General features: G+C 51.1%; 1 protein-coding gene across 7 annotated transcripts in view; it reads right to left on the reverse strand.

The window, feature by feature from the left end:
- Positions 1 to 15733, reverse strand: part of SYT17 (synaptotagmin 17) — a 101305-nt gene extending 85572 nt beyond the window's left edge. Inside the window, exons 1-5 of one of the 7 annotated variants that reach the window (XM_029947990.1) lie at positions 15657 to 15733; positions 15171 to 15188; positions 14357 to 14505; positions 6938 to 7086; positions 3520 to 4139 (exon numbers count right to left, since the gene is read on the reverse strand). In XM_029947990.1, the coding sequence (XP_029803850.1) occupies positions 3520 to 4139; positions 6938 to 7085 (768 nt within the window). In that variant the 5' untranslated portion in view covers position 7086; positions 14357 to 14505; positions 15171 to 15188; positions 15657 to 15733. Of the gene's footprint in view, positions 1 to 3519; positions 4140 to 6937; positions 7087 to 8677; positions 8749 to 14356; positions 14506 to 15170; positions 15194 to 15363; positions 15625 to 15656 lie in introns of those variants that run through there. The other 6 variants (XM_029947984.1, XM_029947985.1, XM_029947989.1 and 3 more) reach the window with 6 other exon arrangements.
- Between the last annotated feature and the right edge of the window lie 435 nt (positions 15734 to 16168).

Consider the following 16168-nt stretch of genomic DNA (forward strand, 5'->3'; position numbering starts at 1 on the left):
CCTGGGTATCTGCTCCTAACACCCTCGGCCCCTGGCTCTCCTCACTTCCCAGTGACTGTCTCTCCTGGAAGAGTGCTCCCCAGCCTTCGGTGCCAGCCCTGCTCTCGCCTGGCCTGCACTGGCCTGCACGGCAGTGGCTGGGGGGCCTTCAAGCCTCCATTCTCCCCTTCTTCACAGCGGGCTTTCTCACGCTCGGGCCATTCCTCGTGCTGGGGGCTGTCCTGTGTAGAGCAGATATTTAAAGCATCCGGATCTCCACCCACCAAACCCAAAGTGCTTTCCAGTGCTGCCCAGCGTCCCTGTCTTAGAACCCGTTCTGTAGGGCAGAAGCTCTAAGAAGGCCTGGGCTGTCCAGCTGCAGATCAGACTTCCCAGGCTCGTGCCAACCAAGGACTGGCAGATACGGGAGTATGAAAGGCTGGCTCCCGGTTTGAAGGAGGAAGGACACTGCAGTACCATCCCATGATCCAGAGACACCTCCCCACCACAGACAGGCTGAGGTGAGACCTTGTTAAGACCATCTCCTCGCTGGGCCCTCACCCTTTCCCTGGACAGCTCCCTCCCCTCCCCTGCAAGGTTTTCTCTTACATTCAAGTTTGGGCTAAATGACACTCTCCCCAAAGATATGTTATCATCTCAAACCCCCACCACCTCCGAACGTGACCTCATTTGGAAACAGGGTTGGTGCAGATGTAATTATTTACAATGGGAACATAATGGAGCAGGGTGGGCCCCCTGTGTCCTTACATGAAGAGAGAAGACATAGCCACACACAGAGAGAAGGTCATGTGTGATGGAGGCAGAGATTGAAGTGACCACCAGAAGCCGGAAAGAGATAAGGAAGGCTTCTCCCCTACAGGTTTCAGAGGGAGCGTGGCCTTGATCTTGGACTTCTTACATCCAGACTGTGAGACAGTACACTCCTGTCGTCTTAAACCTCTAATTTGTGATGCTTTGTCACAGCGGCCCTACAAACTAATCCACAGCCAAATCCTTGTCTCTAGCTCTGCTTCCAGGCAGCCCAACCTCAGAGAACTGCCCTTTCTACCCACGGAGCGTAAATTCCAACCGAGCCAGACAGGGACCCCCAGAGTGTAAATTCCAGAGCCGCCTTGAGATGGGGGACAGGAGTCTGCTCTTCTCTCTGTCAGTTTCCATGAGACTTTCTTTGCGTGAGAAGGAAGGAGGAGGAGATGAGGAGAGGGTATCAGCTGGGAGAAAGAAATTCACTTGGGAAAAACCTTCCTACTTTCCTTCCTTCCATCCTTCATTCATTCAACAACCATTATGAGCACCACCACATGCCAGGCACTGTTGTAGGCGCAGAGCACAGAGAAGCAAACAAAAGAGACACATATCTGTCCTTGTGGGGTTTACACACGAGTGGGGGAGGAAGACCATAGAATGTATTGTCTGTGGGAGGATGTAAGTGTCGTGGGGAAAAGTAAAAGCAGGGGAGGGGGGTGAGGAGTACCTGGGGGGGCGGGGACTACTGGAGTACCAGTAGAGGGAGGCAGCAGCCGCCGCTTCCGCTGCCAGCTACAGATGGTCCCAAAGTCCCGCCTGGGCACGGTATCAGCTCAGGCAGACAGCAGCACACCTGGTCTCTTCCTGTTTTCGGTCCCCACACCCCCCATGGGACCGTGGGAGCCCACCTGACCAGCGCGGCGGCCAGAACGCCAGCCTGAATTACCACCAGTGACTAGGGACGTTCCCTCCTCCCCTGGGTCTCCTCACCCCTCCCTCCTGCTTCCTGAGATCACCTCACAAATAAGCCACCTGCACACACATCCGGGCCTTGGCCTCCGATTTCTGGAGACTCGAACAAGAGCAGACGTCCCAGGAAATCTCTGCTGAGATTTTAACATTTCAGCCCAGACCTGGAGGAGGCAAGGTGTGTGGACGTCCAGATTCTCTGCACATCCGGGATCTTCCACGGATGTGCAGAATCGGGCTGGCAACACAGAGGCTACTGTGTCTAGCGGGCCTCCCTCCTTCCACCCGAAGTTTTTCGATCGTTGAAAACCCAGTGACATCACATACTGAGGAGGAGACACGGAAAGGGTCTAATACACCCTGATCGTGTGATGGAAGGAGGCTGTGGGATTCCACTAGCACTGCTAACACCCTGGCTGCCACCTCCTGGTCCGCATCACTTCAGGGCACACACACCTGCCTCCAGCTGTCAGCTCTAGAGGCTCGTTTCTCGCACCTGTGGATGTCAAAGCTCTCTGTATTGGCCAGGGTGACAGGCCAGGAATGCAAGGGAAAGAAAGTCCCCATGGCCCAACTGCCCTCATTCAGTGGCTGACAGGAGTTGGTGAATAAACTCCCCGGTCCCTCCGCCCCCCAGGATGGGTCTCACACGGGCTTCTGGTTTAAGAGCTCCAGTCGGCCACGGGGGTGGGGGCCTGGTAATGCATACTTCATGTGACCTTCCCACTGCCTCCTGGTACTTCCTAGGATGTCACCTCCCTCACAGATGACTTCCTTTGCCTTGGGGTTTTCTTCTTCTCAGGAAATCCAAACTAAGAAAAGGATAACTCTATCCTTGAAAGGACAGATGACGGACACACACACAGTGAAACAACCCCTCAGGTCCCCAGGTTTAAAACCCGTACCCCAAACGTGATGCTGGATCATTGAATCCCTGGCCAGGAGAGCCCAGCTTTGAAAAGCACCTTGGTGTGCCTGACACAAAATAAACCCACCCGCCTTGCACACAATCGTCACCCTCAGCGTGAATGGGCCAGACCGGCCTCCGACCGCCTGGGCCTTCCCCAGGGCCTCCACCTCACCCTGCCACCCACGGTACATGCACTGTCATCCTCCAATCCACAGAATGCCCAAGGGAGGGACTGTATCAGCCCACTGGGGACAGAGCCTGGTCCGTGGGTGGCTTCCCAAGCAGCCGACCGCACGTCCGTGGGCTGGTGGGGGAAAGAAGCCAATCTCACAGTTTGCCTGAAAAACATTCATATATCATCCTGCGCTTCAGCCTTCATTTTATTTTTCCCAAATCAATTTCTGAAAGTCAAAATGACTGATCGCTCCATACCCGGGACAATCATGGTCCTCATTAAATAACCCAGCATCGATGACAAAAAGCTCCCAGGGTGGCAGTGGTTACGGGAATCTATACATGTGATCAAACTGCACAGAACACACACGCACATGCACACACGCGTGTGCGCGCACGCACACACACACATGCACACATGCAGTGGTGCATGTAAAAACCCGTGACAATTGAATAAGGTCCGTTCGAGTTGACAATGCCAATTTCCTGGTATCGCTAGTGCACTCTGGTTGTGTAAGATTTATCACCGGAGCTGCTGGATGGAGAGAACACAACAACTCTGTGTTGCGTTTTCACCTTCTTCTAAGTCAAAAATTACTTCAAAACAAAAGGTTTCAAAATGCAAAGACAATTTAAAAAATAAAATAAAAATCATCCTTCCCCCGCCCCTTTTTTCAAGCTCCCAGCCACCGGGAAACAGCGCAAACTCACCCCCTTACCTGAGAACTGGGGACCAGCGCCTTCCACCAGTGCCCGCCTTTCACCAGGTCGACCTCACACAGAGGCACGGAGACCTTCCCAATGACACAGTGGCGGGAGAACTTATCAAAATCCACCACGGTGAGCAGCAGGGTCCTCCTCTGCGCCTCCAGGAAGGGGATCTCGAAGGCGTAACGCTCCTCAAACACGGGCTTCTGGGTCTTGCGTCTTACGCCCGTCTGCTTAGAGTTCTTCTGGTCTGGCAGGAGACAGACCTTGACGTAGGGGTTGGAGTGGGCCATGTCCTGGCGCGAGCCGTCGTGGGAGATGGGGGGTGGCAGGTCCCTGGCCTCGATCACCCTCACCGTCAGATGGTTGTGCAGCAGGTCGTACTGGGTGCTGAAGTGCAGCATGCCCAGCTGGTACTTGGACAAGATCTCCTCGTCCGTCAGAAAGTCCACATCGTCACCGTTGGAGTCGAGGGAGTAGAGCTGGGGCTCGAACTTTCTGAAATAGTCATCTGGGGTATAGGTCCGTCTGAGCACCGAGGGCTGGATGGGTTCCTTTTTGGCGCTGAGGACGCCAAACTCGATGGGTTTAATATCAATGAGTGGGGAGCTGGGCCGTCTGGATTCAAGACCTAAAGAGCGGCCAGAAAATAACAATTAACACCGCCACGTATGGGACCAAACCCGGGCCGCTTCATAAGGCTGGCAACGTTTCCCAGATTCTTATACTGTTTGCTCCGTTTCGTATGCTCTTCCTGTCTGCTCTCCACACCCTGAGATCCTCTCATTTACTCTGTGAGCGGCAACATGGCGGCACTATCCCCTCCATCACTGCCAGGCCCTGCTCTACATGCAGTGCTAGCTCAAGTCACGTGATCTCCACAAGATATTAGGTAATTTGACAGACGAGGATGCAAAAACTGTAAGGAACTCTCCAGAAGGGACACAAGTCCTAGGAGAAGCCAGGAGTCAAGCCCAGCCTGTCTGGTCCCAGAGTCTTGACTCTAGCTGTTACTCTAGACTGTCTCCACTTTCAGAGAGTGGACCTTGGAGCCAGAGCTTCGGGACTCAGTTTCCCCATCTGTAAAACGGAGTCAATAATAGCACCCACTTCAAAGATTGTGGTGATTCACGGAGCCAATGCTTAGAAAGGGCTCAGCCCCGAACGTGCACAGGGGAAGAGCTCACTCAATGGTACCTTACACTTCTTCAAGGACCATCTTTGGACTTCACCGCTGTGGGGTGCCTCTTCCCTGCCCATCAACCAGCAGAGTTCATTGCTCCCAAGTTCATCCTTTGAATCTTTGCTCATCCCTCTATTCTAGCAATGATCTCATGGGATTTAAAAAAAAAATGATTTAATTGAGGCACAACTGACATAGAAAAAGCTGTGTGTATTTAACGTACACAACTTGATGAGTTGGGAGGTAGGTAGGCACCTGTGAAACCGTCACCACAATCTATGCCATAAGCATAGACCATGGCCTCCAAAAGTTTTCTCCTGCCTTCTGCATTTATTTATTTATTTTTAATTTTAATATTTTAATTTATTTTTGAGAGAGAGAGAGAGAGAGCAACCAGGCGAGGGGCAGAGAGAGAGGGAGACACAGAATCCAAAGCAGGCTCCAGGCTCCGAGCTGTCAGGACAGAGGCTCGAACTCATGGACCATGAGATCGTGACCTGAGCTGAAGTCAGACGCTTAACCGACTGAGCCACCCAGGCGCCCCTGGATTTATTTAATTTTTCTGGTGATAAGGACCTTTAACATTAACACCTAGTCGCTTAGTAAAACTTTAAGGATACCATACAATATTGGTGACTATATGCACTGTGCTGTTTGGTAGATCTCAAGAACTTACTTATCTTGCATAACTAAAACCAACGCCTCCCCAGGACCCCCTCCGCACAGTCCCTGGTAACCACATTTAACTCTCGGCTCCTAGGATTTTGACCATTAGATTCCATCTACGTGGAGTCACACAGCATTTGTTCTTTCATGACATTCTTGTTAATTGCTCGAACACCTGTCTTGCCTGTGAAAATCATGAGACTTGTGTCTGGTGCATGGTTGGTGCTCTGACAGCTGCGTGCTAAATGGAAACCATCTGTGTATAGAGCTGGGCGAAGACCGAGGAACTATCTAGACCAGCGCTATTCAAGAGAAATACAATGGGGACCAAAAATACAAACCACAAAGGGAACATAAAAATTCCCAGGAGCCACAATTTTCTTAAAAGTACAAAGAAACGGGTGAAGGGGCGCCTGGGTGGCTCAGCTGGTTAAGCGTCTGACTTTGGCTCAGGTCATGATCTCACGTTCCGTGAGTGAGAGCCCCACCTCAGGCTCTGAGCTGAGCACCCGGAGCCTGGAGCCTGCTTCGGATTCTGTCTCTCTCTCTCTCTCTCTCCGCCCCTGCCCTTCTTGCAATCTGTTTCTGGCTCTCTCTCACAAATAAATGAACATTAAAAAAGAAAAGGATTATAAAAGAATGGATGAAATTAATTTCAGTTTTTCGACATATAATCAACATGAAAACATTTTAGTGAGACAATTTAAATTCTCTTTTATGTACTGGCTTCAAAATCATGGGTATATAACACATACAGCAGGTTTCAGCTGGGCTTAGCCCCCATTTAAATGCTCACCAGCAGCATGCACTGGACAGCGTAAGTCAAGAACAGCCCTCCCATTTTACAGATGGAAAGCCTGAGGCCTAGAGAAGCCTCACATCTCCTCTTTTCCACTCTTTCAAGCCCTTGAACTTTTCTCTGCTTCCTTTTTCTTCCCTGTTTACTCCCAGGAAAGACTAGACACCAATAGTTCTACCTGAGGGGATTTCTTTCATGAATTTTAAGCGTTTCCTCTGTTAAGGGAATGGCAGACCCCTGAATGAGACAGCGGAGATCCTGCCAGGAAGTGAGAGCAGGCGGGGAGTCTTGGGCTTTATCCTCCTTCTCCTCCCCACCCAAATCCTGCCATTTGGTCAAACACATACGCTGTACATCAGAGCGGACAAACTGGGGTCCTGGAGACCAAATTTGACCCATAGGGACATTTTGTTGGGGTTTAAAACAAACCAAGAGTCATACAGAAACATCGATGAGCAGTTTCTCCTTAGAAAAGTCAGGGGATACGGAGCCCACAATGTCCCGCAGCAAGAGCCCAGCGGCAGCGGCCGCCTTTCCAGGGGGCGTGAGCTCCCCAACAGCCACAGTCTCCACCTCGCCCTGGTGACTCCAGGGAGGCTGAGACAAGCCCTTCCCTCACCCCGTTCCATGCGGGGATGCGGCCGCGGGTCTGGGAAAGCCAGCTCCCCTCTCTCGTCCTGGGGACCCGGCTGGCGGGGTCGGAATCGTGGGCTCTGAGCAGAGGCGGAGCAGCACAGGGCCGCTGAGCCGCGAGCCCGACACAGCCAGCAAGGACGCTTACTTGAAATCCTCCGGGTCAGGCTGTAGGAGGACTTGGACGTGTCCGAGGACGAGCATCTTCGATCTGGGGAGCTGGTCCGCGGGGTCAGAGGGACTTCACTGGCTGTGTGGACGGAATCCCCATCCTTGTCACTGCTCCGGCTGGCCATCCTGTCGGAAAAGAGGAGGTCTCAGTGGTTGTCAAGAAAATCCGCAGGGGGGCGCCTGGGTGGCTCAGTAGGTTAAGCCTCCGACTCCGGCTCAGGTCAGATCTCACGTTCGTGGGTTCGAGCCTCGCATCAGGCTCTGTGCTGACAGCTAGCTCAGAGCCTGGAGCCTGCCTCCGGTTCTGTGTCTACTCTCTCTGCCCCTCTGCCTCTCATGCTCTGTCTCTCTCTGTATCAAAAATAAATAAAAAACATTTAAATTAAAAAAAAAAATCCGCAGGGACTAGCATCTCTCTACCTTGGAGGACCGACCCATGAGGAAACTGTCCACAGCCTATGTATACTACTTGTAACAATACAAACTTGGAAAAAAAATAATACAAACTTGAATCAGTGTGGGAGTCCTAAGCTCTCAAGAACAGCTTACTTTAAAAAAAAAAGTTTATTAATTTAAAAAAAAAATTTTAATGTCTTTATTTTATTTTGAGAGACAGAGCAGAGAGTAAGCAAGGGAGGGGCAGAGGGAGAGGGAGACACAGAATCTGAGCAGGCTCCAGGCTCTGAGCTGTCAGCACAGAGCCCAATGTGGGGCTCGAACCCACATACTGTGAGATCATGACCTGAGCTGAAGTCGGATGCTTAACCGACTGAGCCACCCAGGTGCCCCTGTTTATTTATTTTTGAGAGAGTGTGTGCGCATGAGTGGGGGAGGAGTGGAGGGGTAGGGACAGAGGATCCAAAGTGGGGTCTGCGCTGACAGCACAGAACCCAATAGGAGGCTTGAACTCATGAATTGCAAGATCATGGCCTGAGCTGAAGTCAGACACTTAACCCACTGAGCCACCCAGGGGCCCCAATAACATCTTATGTTTTGCACAAAATGTGAAACGATATTGTGTAAATACTTTCTAATTTAGAACAATCTGTCAAGAATGTTCCCTAATTTCAAAGCTAGGACTGTGGGGAGGGATACTTACTCCGGGTATTGCCACATGGGGGCGCCACTGTGGCTAACTCAAGACCAGGCCTGTTGGTCTTCAGTCAGGAAGGCACCAGAGGGTTGTTTATACCCATCTATCTGATCTTCTGCAAATGGCTTTTGGTGAAAAATGCCCTATTTCAACCCTCACTGTCTCTCTACTTTAACATCTTTAAAAAAACATCCTGTAACAGGGGCTCCCTGGTGGCTCAGTCGGTTAAAACGTCCGACTCTTGATTTTGGCTCAGGTCATGATCTTATGGTTCGTGAGTTTGAGTCCCGCGTAGGGCTCTGTGCAGAGCCTGCTTGGGATTCTCTCTCTTCCTCTCTCTCTGCCCCTCCCCTATTCGCATGCACATGTGTGCTCTCTCTCTCTCTCAAAATAAACAAATATTTAAAAAACACCGTATCACAGTGTCACTCAAGAGCTCTTGAGTGGTAGGGCAATAGCCACAAATGGTGCTGAGAATGAATGATTTAAGAACAATAGTTCAATGTGAAGAAACAGCAGCAGCTCTGATACCATGTGCTTCCAATGAGGATGAAAAACACTTAAAGAATAAAAAACACCATGTCACGGGGTAGGGAGACACAGGGTAGTAATGAAGAGCACAACCTCTATGTTCAAACCGCGCCTGGGTGGCCTTGGGCAAGGTCCTTCCTCTCTCTGTGCCTCCATCTACCCATCTGTAAAATGGGAATGAAAATAGCACCCACCTTGTACGGTTACAATGAACCCTGAATGAGTTAACACATATAAAATGCTTAGAATAGCTCTTGGTATGTAGTAGGTATGCATGCGCTCAATACATTTTAGCTGATATTATTACAACCGGTGAGTTCCCCAATCCCCTTAAAGCTAGGTAAGGGCGCTTGGGGCAGGGGAAAGCCGGGGGGGGAAGGGAGGGGAGGCAAGCTGGTGGTGTGGCCCATGAGGTGAATGCCCCTAAGCTATTGCAGCTATAGATTGATCCTTCCCGAGACTGTGTCACCCACAACTTGACATTTAAGCCTGAGCACAAGCTGGTCTTGAAAAATGCAAGTTTCCAATTCTAGGCAGTCTTCAGATGCATCCTGTGCATGAAATGAGACTGATCTGATGTTCTTTCAAAGCAATACACGGGTCACAGCCAGGACAAGGCTGGCATGTTGCTGGGGGGGGGGGGTGGGGGGAGGGGAGGGGAGGATGCCCAGTCCTTGCTCGCCTCCTGCTCCTGGTCTGTAAAACGTGAATATAGCAGACGAAATGTGGGGGGGGGGCAGGGAGGAGGAGAAGGTACAGAAATGCAATCTGTATCATGCATGCTTCTCTCTCTCCCTTACATGAAAGCAGCAGCACCTGCCAAAGAAGCAGAACTAATCCCTGAGCACCTCCACCTGTGAGACCCCACACAGCCTGAGTGCCATCACCCCCTGGAGCTCCGGTCCAGTCCTCTCAGACTGTGTGTGGGCCGCCCCTGCCCTCTCTGCGCCCACCAGGCTTCCCAGCCCTACCTCCAACACAGTGAGCTGAGCCACGCTGTTCCCTCTGCTTGGGATGCTCTTCCCGGCTCCATCTCCTGGGCGGCTCCTTCTCATCAGTCAGGTCTCCACTTCAACAGCACCTCCCCAGAGAGGCCCCACCCTGTCCCTGTCACCTCCTCCTACCCCACCAGCTCTTAGCCCTGCACCTGCTTTTCCCCTTTAACAACGCACATAACTTCTCTTTCGTTGCGGCTTGTCTTCTGTGTCTGACGCCAGATCCTGGCTCCATGAGGGCAGGGCAGCATCTTATTCAACCCCCTCCAATCTTATCTGCCTCCCACAGCAGGGGACACTTCTTAAAAGTGGGGAGGGGGGGGAGATCTGTACTTATCCTGATCAAACTCATCAAAGTACTGGGTGCTGAGCACCAACTATGTGCCAGGTGCTGTGCTAGATGCTCTGTCTGAACCATCTCATTTCATCCTTAAAACAATCTGGAGTTCACTTTTGTTTAACGACCCTCATCCCCTTTACAGACCAGGGAATGGGAAGCCAGGTGGGGTGGGGGTTGGGACGGATAATTATTTTGCACCACTGTTAAACTCTCGATGAAGTCCAGCAATACCAGAGTCTAAGGGGCATGCCCCAAACTACTGAGCCGGGCATCCCTTGTGAGGCCTGTGGGAGCTATGCGTATCGTAGGTATGCAGTACATGCTTGAGGGACAAGGAAATAACCTGACTAGGTCACTCTTTAACCAGGGTCTTTGTGGCATTGCGCCAAAAGGAGCCATGGGATTGTAGAATTTTCCTGGGCTTCCCCAGCCCAGCCCAGCCCAGGAAAGAATGGGGATCCAAATGACAGGAGAGTACGTGATAATTAATGGTGTGTCCCCCCAAATCACACACACAAAGGACCAGCTCACGTGGCACCTGCCGCCCCACAGAGAGGCATGTCCTGTGGTTCTTCGCTCCAATGTCCCAGCAGGAACAGCACCGCAGAGCCTGTACACTTGACATTTCTACTCCCTGCCTGTTGGATAACATGCAACTGCCCACTTGGTAAATAAATCTGGGGAAAGCACAAGCTGTAAATTCACTTTGTGAATGATTTAACCCGCCTCCCCTTTACAGAGTTCTCTTAACAGTGTGCACTATGTTGTGTGCCTCAAAGGTACGAAGTTGCTACCCAGGACGCAAGATATTCATCCTGGGAAGCGTGGAAGGTCATGTACCGTTGTTTAGGCTCTAGACTGCAGAGCTCTGGGCGTTGTCATTCATAATGACGACCGTGTGAATGGGGCCTTCTGGAGTTGTGTGGTGTGTCGGCCGTGCTAGGAAGGTTCCAGCCCTCTCTGGACTTCTGGCGAAATCAGTGGGTCCCAGAGGGTCCCAACCCCGTACCCCCTGAAAGAGTCCTCTGCTTGCACAAAGGGTCAGCAGCCCAGGTAAAGTGCAGTCGCCTTCCAGCTCAGTGCTAGAACCCCGGCCATGATCTGTGATACTCAGTGTCTGGGGTATCTGGGGAAAACAGGTACCTGACTGATTTCAACGTCCATCAGGATTCTCCGCCGACAGGTGGCTCGGTGGCTCAGTCAGGAAGCACCCCTCTAGATTTTGGCTTGGGTCATGATCGCACGGTTCATGAGTTCGAGCCCCACCCACATCAGGCTCCGAGCTGGCAGGGTGGATCCTGCCTGGGATTCTCTCTCTCTCCTCTCCTCTCTCTGCCCCTTCCCAGCTCATTCTCTCTCTCTCTTTCAAAGTAAATAAATGAACTTAAAACTTGTCTATTACAAAGATCGGCAAACTCTGGAAACAAGTCTGCTGCCTGATTTTGTAAATGACGTACAACTGGGGCAGAGCCCGGCCCCATCGCTGACGCATCGTCTCTGGCTGCTTTCACGCCACAGTGACAGCAGTGGGTATTTGAGACAGAGACTAAGCCCATGAGGCTCAAAGACTCACTGGCCCTTTACAGGAACAGTGTGCCAATCCCCGGTCTACTAGCTTAGTTCGTGTGTGTCAGGTGGGAATTACCCTTTCCCTGGGTCTGTGGCACCATTTCCTCCAAGCAAAAGTAAGCGGCTCAAAGTGATTGGCAACATGACCCAAACCAGGACAATGACAGCTTTCCTGGTTTGTTTGCTGCTATTGAGAATGAAGCAAAGAAAACAAGCTCAAGAATGAGGCAAAGACAGAAGAGACAGAGAGAGAGAGGGAGAGGGCACCATGCAAGCCCATGGCAATATTTGCGCCCCTGGATCCGGCTGTGCCTGAAGCCATGACCCCTGGATTTTTCCCATAATGAGACTCTATGCAGAACCGTCATATGGGTGTGCAGGGTGTGAATGCACAACTCTGGGGGGAAGGGGCTGCCTTGTCTCCTGTACTAGATTTAAAACCGCCTGAGCACAGTAATGGGACTATCCAGCCTCTGCACAGTGCCTGGCACACAGTGCATCCTCAGGAAACAATTACCAAAGAAACTGTAAGGTTTCAACCAGATGACTGGCACTTTCAGGATCCAATTTTTGCCAGTACATTAGTCAGTTGGTCCATAACTATTTTTTGGAGTGAACAACACAGATAAAAACCCTGCCCTCACAAAGCTGGCACTGAGTACGGCTTTCAAGACACCGGAGGGGCTGGGCCAACCCCTGCCCCTAGGGCACCAGAGAATGCAAATAAACTGGTTTCACCAAACATCTCCACCCTCTTAACAGTATCTTTACACCAGTTTAAAGACTCTCTAGTGGTGGCTCAGCCAAGAGCATCCGACTCCTGGGGCGCCTGGGTGGCTCAGGGTTAAGCATCTGTCTTTGACTCAGGTCATGATTTCACCAACCGTGAGTTCAAGCCCCATGTCAGACTCTGTGCCGACAGCTCAGAGCCTGGAACCTGCTTTGGATTCTGTGTCGTCCTCTCTCTCTGCCCCTCTCCCACCTGCACTCTGCCTCTCTCTCTCAAAAATAAACATTAAAAAAAAAGTTTTAAAACTATATTTAGTTATTTTGAGAGAGAGACACATAACCTGAGCTGAAACCAAGAGTCAGACGCTTAACCGACTGAGCCACTTAGGGCCCCACCCCAAAATGTTAAAAGAACATCCGACTCTTGATTTTGGCTCAGGTCATGATCCCAGAGTTGTGGGACTGAGCCCCACACTGGGCTCTGCGCTGGGGGGGTGGAGCCTGCTTGAGATTCTCTCTCTCTCCCCGACTCACACTCTCTCTCTCCCTAAAAAAAAAAAAAAAAGAATCTACAAATAATAGAAATGATTACTGGGGCACCTGGGTGGCTCAGTTGGTTAAGCATCAACTTTGGCCAAGGTCATGATCTCATGGCCATGAGTTTGAGCCCCACATCCCACATCAGGCTCTGTTGTCAGCACAGAGCCCACTTCAGATCCTCTGTCCACACCTCTTTCTGTCCCTCCCCCGCTCACACGTGCACTCTCTCTCAAAAATAAACAATAAAATAGTAATACTAAAAGAATAAAACAGTGATTACCTACTACTCTGCGAAGCATCTTATGCTGAATCACATCCCTATAAAGTAACTCTATTACTGTTCTTCCTTTCCAGATGAGAAGACCGAGACCAAACAGGGTAAGATGAATCACTTACATCTGTGCTTGCCAGCCAGGTATCAGTCACTCTGCGGTGCTTTTCGTGTACGGATCATGCAGTCACCACAACAACCATAGGAGATCAACACTATTATTTTTATCACCCCCATTTTACAGATGGGAAATCAAAGCACAGAGATCTAATGACTTGCCCAAGGTCACAGAACTAGAAAAAAAGTAGGAGAAACTGGATTTGAATGCATGGAGCCTGACTCAGAGCCATTCTGCTATGGACATGTTTGATGCTTCCTGCAAAGAAGAGCAGAAGGGCGAGCCATGACCCCCAACTTCAAGGGAAAGAGGGGAGCGACATCACAGACTTCCACAGGATTGAGCTGACACGGCACCAGGTTCCCACGGAGGCTCTGGCTGTGGGCCCTCCCACTGCCGCCTGCCCTCTCTGGGCCTCCTGTTCCGTGTCAGGAGAACCTGTTCTGAGGATGGCCAGGCCCCTTCCAGACTCAAGCCAGACTCTCTGGCCACATGCCTCTGTCAGCCGCGGAGAGGTGGACCAGACACGTGGCTGAGAAGCTTCAAAACTGCGTTCCCAAAATATCTGAGCGACTGGCAGATGGAGATGTTGTGTGCAGGCGCGGGAGGAGCACGAATTAGAAATAAAATGAGAGATGCCAGGGAGAACATAAACAGCGTTGGAGGACAGGATGGAGCCTGGGGGTGCTTTTCTGCTTCCCTGTTTCTGAAGTTCTTGTTCAGACCAGCAAAAAGGCATTTGTTTGTTCATTCCATCTACCACCCATGTAGCAGTTTTTATTGAGCATCCACGATGTGCCAAGCACGGGGTCAGGTGGTAGGACAGTTCGTCATACTGACTTGGACGGAACTCTTGGGGATGTGGACATTCCTTGAAGCCTACAGATGCTCCCCGAGGTCCTCCTCCACTTGGAGTGGCACTCAGCGTGATTAAAAGTGCCCCCACGCCCGGCACTGCACGGCTCGTAACTCAGGAGAACCCCAGTGAAACTAGTTCAACGCCAGCCTTACCACCAGCCGGCCTCCCCGGCCTGCCCAGCAAGACGAGAGGCACACGCGTGTGGCCAGCAGCAGCAGCAGGGAGGTCAAGGACAGCCGGCCTTTCCCTCTTTCACACCCCCAATCCTCCTGCCCGCGCCCCCTCTCGCAAACCGGAAAAGAACGGGCTTGAGGTCTCGCCTTCAAGGAAGTTGAGAGCGGTTTTACTTACAGCCAGGGAGGGGTCTGGGCAGGGAAAGGTCCCAGAATTTCAACTTCGTCCTCGCTCGACTGGCAACAGCTGGCCTCATAACACTTCTGACAGCAGTGCCTGCAAGTCCATCTGCACAGTAGCAGATCGGAGATTCTAGAAAGAAAACCCTGAGGCCATTGGGGGAGGTGGGCAGCGGAGAGGGGGAGTGGGGAGGTGGGAGGGGTGGAGAGGAGGAAGAGGAAAAACACCCGAAATTACAAGCAGCTGATCCCTGATGAGAAATAATGACATTCAGGAGGTCTGTCTCTGCTGCTGAACGCTTAGAACAAAATGTTTTCCGTTTCTATTTACCAACTGCCGGCACAGAGATGGCAAACACCACCTCGCCGGAGCCGTTAATAGCGAGCGAAACATTCACAGGTATTCCCTTTTGTAGTTTATGTGAATGTCGTTCTTGACATGTGGGTGGTTTCCAGAGCATCCTGAGGGCTATACAATATGTTCTCGAAAACACAATGAATATTACTCTGTCTTCTTGAAAGCAAAGCTAAAAGATTTTTGGGGGGGAAAAAAAAATCTCCGTGACGGGAAAGTAAACAGAGGTAATGGAACGGAATGAGGAGGGGGTGGGGAGGGATCTCCACCTTGTCTGCTTTAGTGTCTTTTCATCGGGATCTCCCTTCCACAGAAACGCGGCGAAACTGTGCCACTCTTCACATCTAGTTACTGCTTTAACATTCAGCGTCCCCACAGCCCCACATAAGACACCAAAACGAAAGGCAAGCACTTCTCGATCATAAATCAGACCACATGAATTGTCGAAATAACCCACCTCGTTTAAAGGTTCCAACTGCCCTTTTAGAGATCCACGGAGAAGCCAAGGGGCGTCGGGGGTGAAGGGATTACAAAAAGAGAGACAAGACCAGTTTAGCAATATTCCAACAACTTGGAAAAGAAAAAAGAAAGAAAGAGAGAGAGAGAGAGAGAGAGAGAGAGAGAGAAAAGCCCTGCATCTTTCCACTTACCATCCTGGGAAGGGAGCCGACTCCCTAACAAGGGGCTGCTGGTAGCCTCCTGGCTAACCAACACCGAATAAATGGGAAACTTTAGCATTTCGATTTGATTTGCACCGTATGCTGGTATGAATCAGAGCTGGTGGATAGATAGTCATGCTATCCAATGCAGCCACGCTGGGGAAGAGCGAACCTTCCTATACAGAAATAGCCATGAAGCCACCCCAAAAGGACATGATTAACTAACATGCAGGCAGGCACACGCTGGATGTCACTTGGCTCCTCCACCCTCCCGGAGGCCCTACCTTACAATTCTGCTCCAATGGTGATGGTGGGGAGTTTCTATGACCACCCACAAACACAGGGAGCCCAAAAGGAAGCCATAATCTGGTCCTGGGGGGTGGACGGGGTGGGGCTACCTCCCTTTTCAGCCCCACCTCCCACCCCCACTTCTTCTCACAGGTTTCCAAGGCACAGATTCCCTCCCCCTCTTCAAGGGAAGAGTCACAGGGACTTCCTGATGAATGGGCCAAGTAAACCAGGTAGATCAGGAATTCCGCATTCCAGCCTGGGATATATCCCAGAGACGAACTCAAACTCAGAACTTGAAGTCGAAGAAGGTTACCCTCTTTCTCACTTCTCTTTCCAGGAGAAGGAGATCTCCATTTGGCATCATTGTGTGTTAACGGGTTTCCAACACTTGAAAGTCTCCCCGGGCCCCTCTTCCATTTTTTACAGAGCAGACCTCAGCTCAGAGCCTGGGACCTAGCTCATCACGTGACATTATTATCGCCATGTTTATGCTTCTAATTGCCTT

The sequence above is a fragment of the Suricata suricatta genome, chromosome 8 (genome assembly GCF_006229205.1).
Source record: "Suricata suricatta isolate VVHF042 chromosome 8, meerkat_22Aug2017_6uvM2_HiC, whole genome shotgun sequence".
Classification (NCBI taxonomy): domain Eukaryota; kingdom Metazoa; phylum Chordata; class Mammalia; order Carnivora; family Herpestidae; genus Suricata; species Suricata suricatta.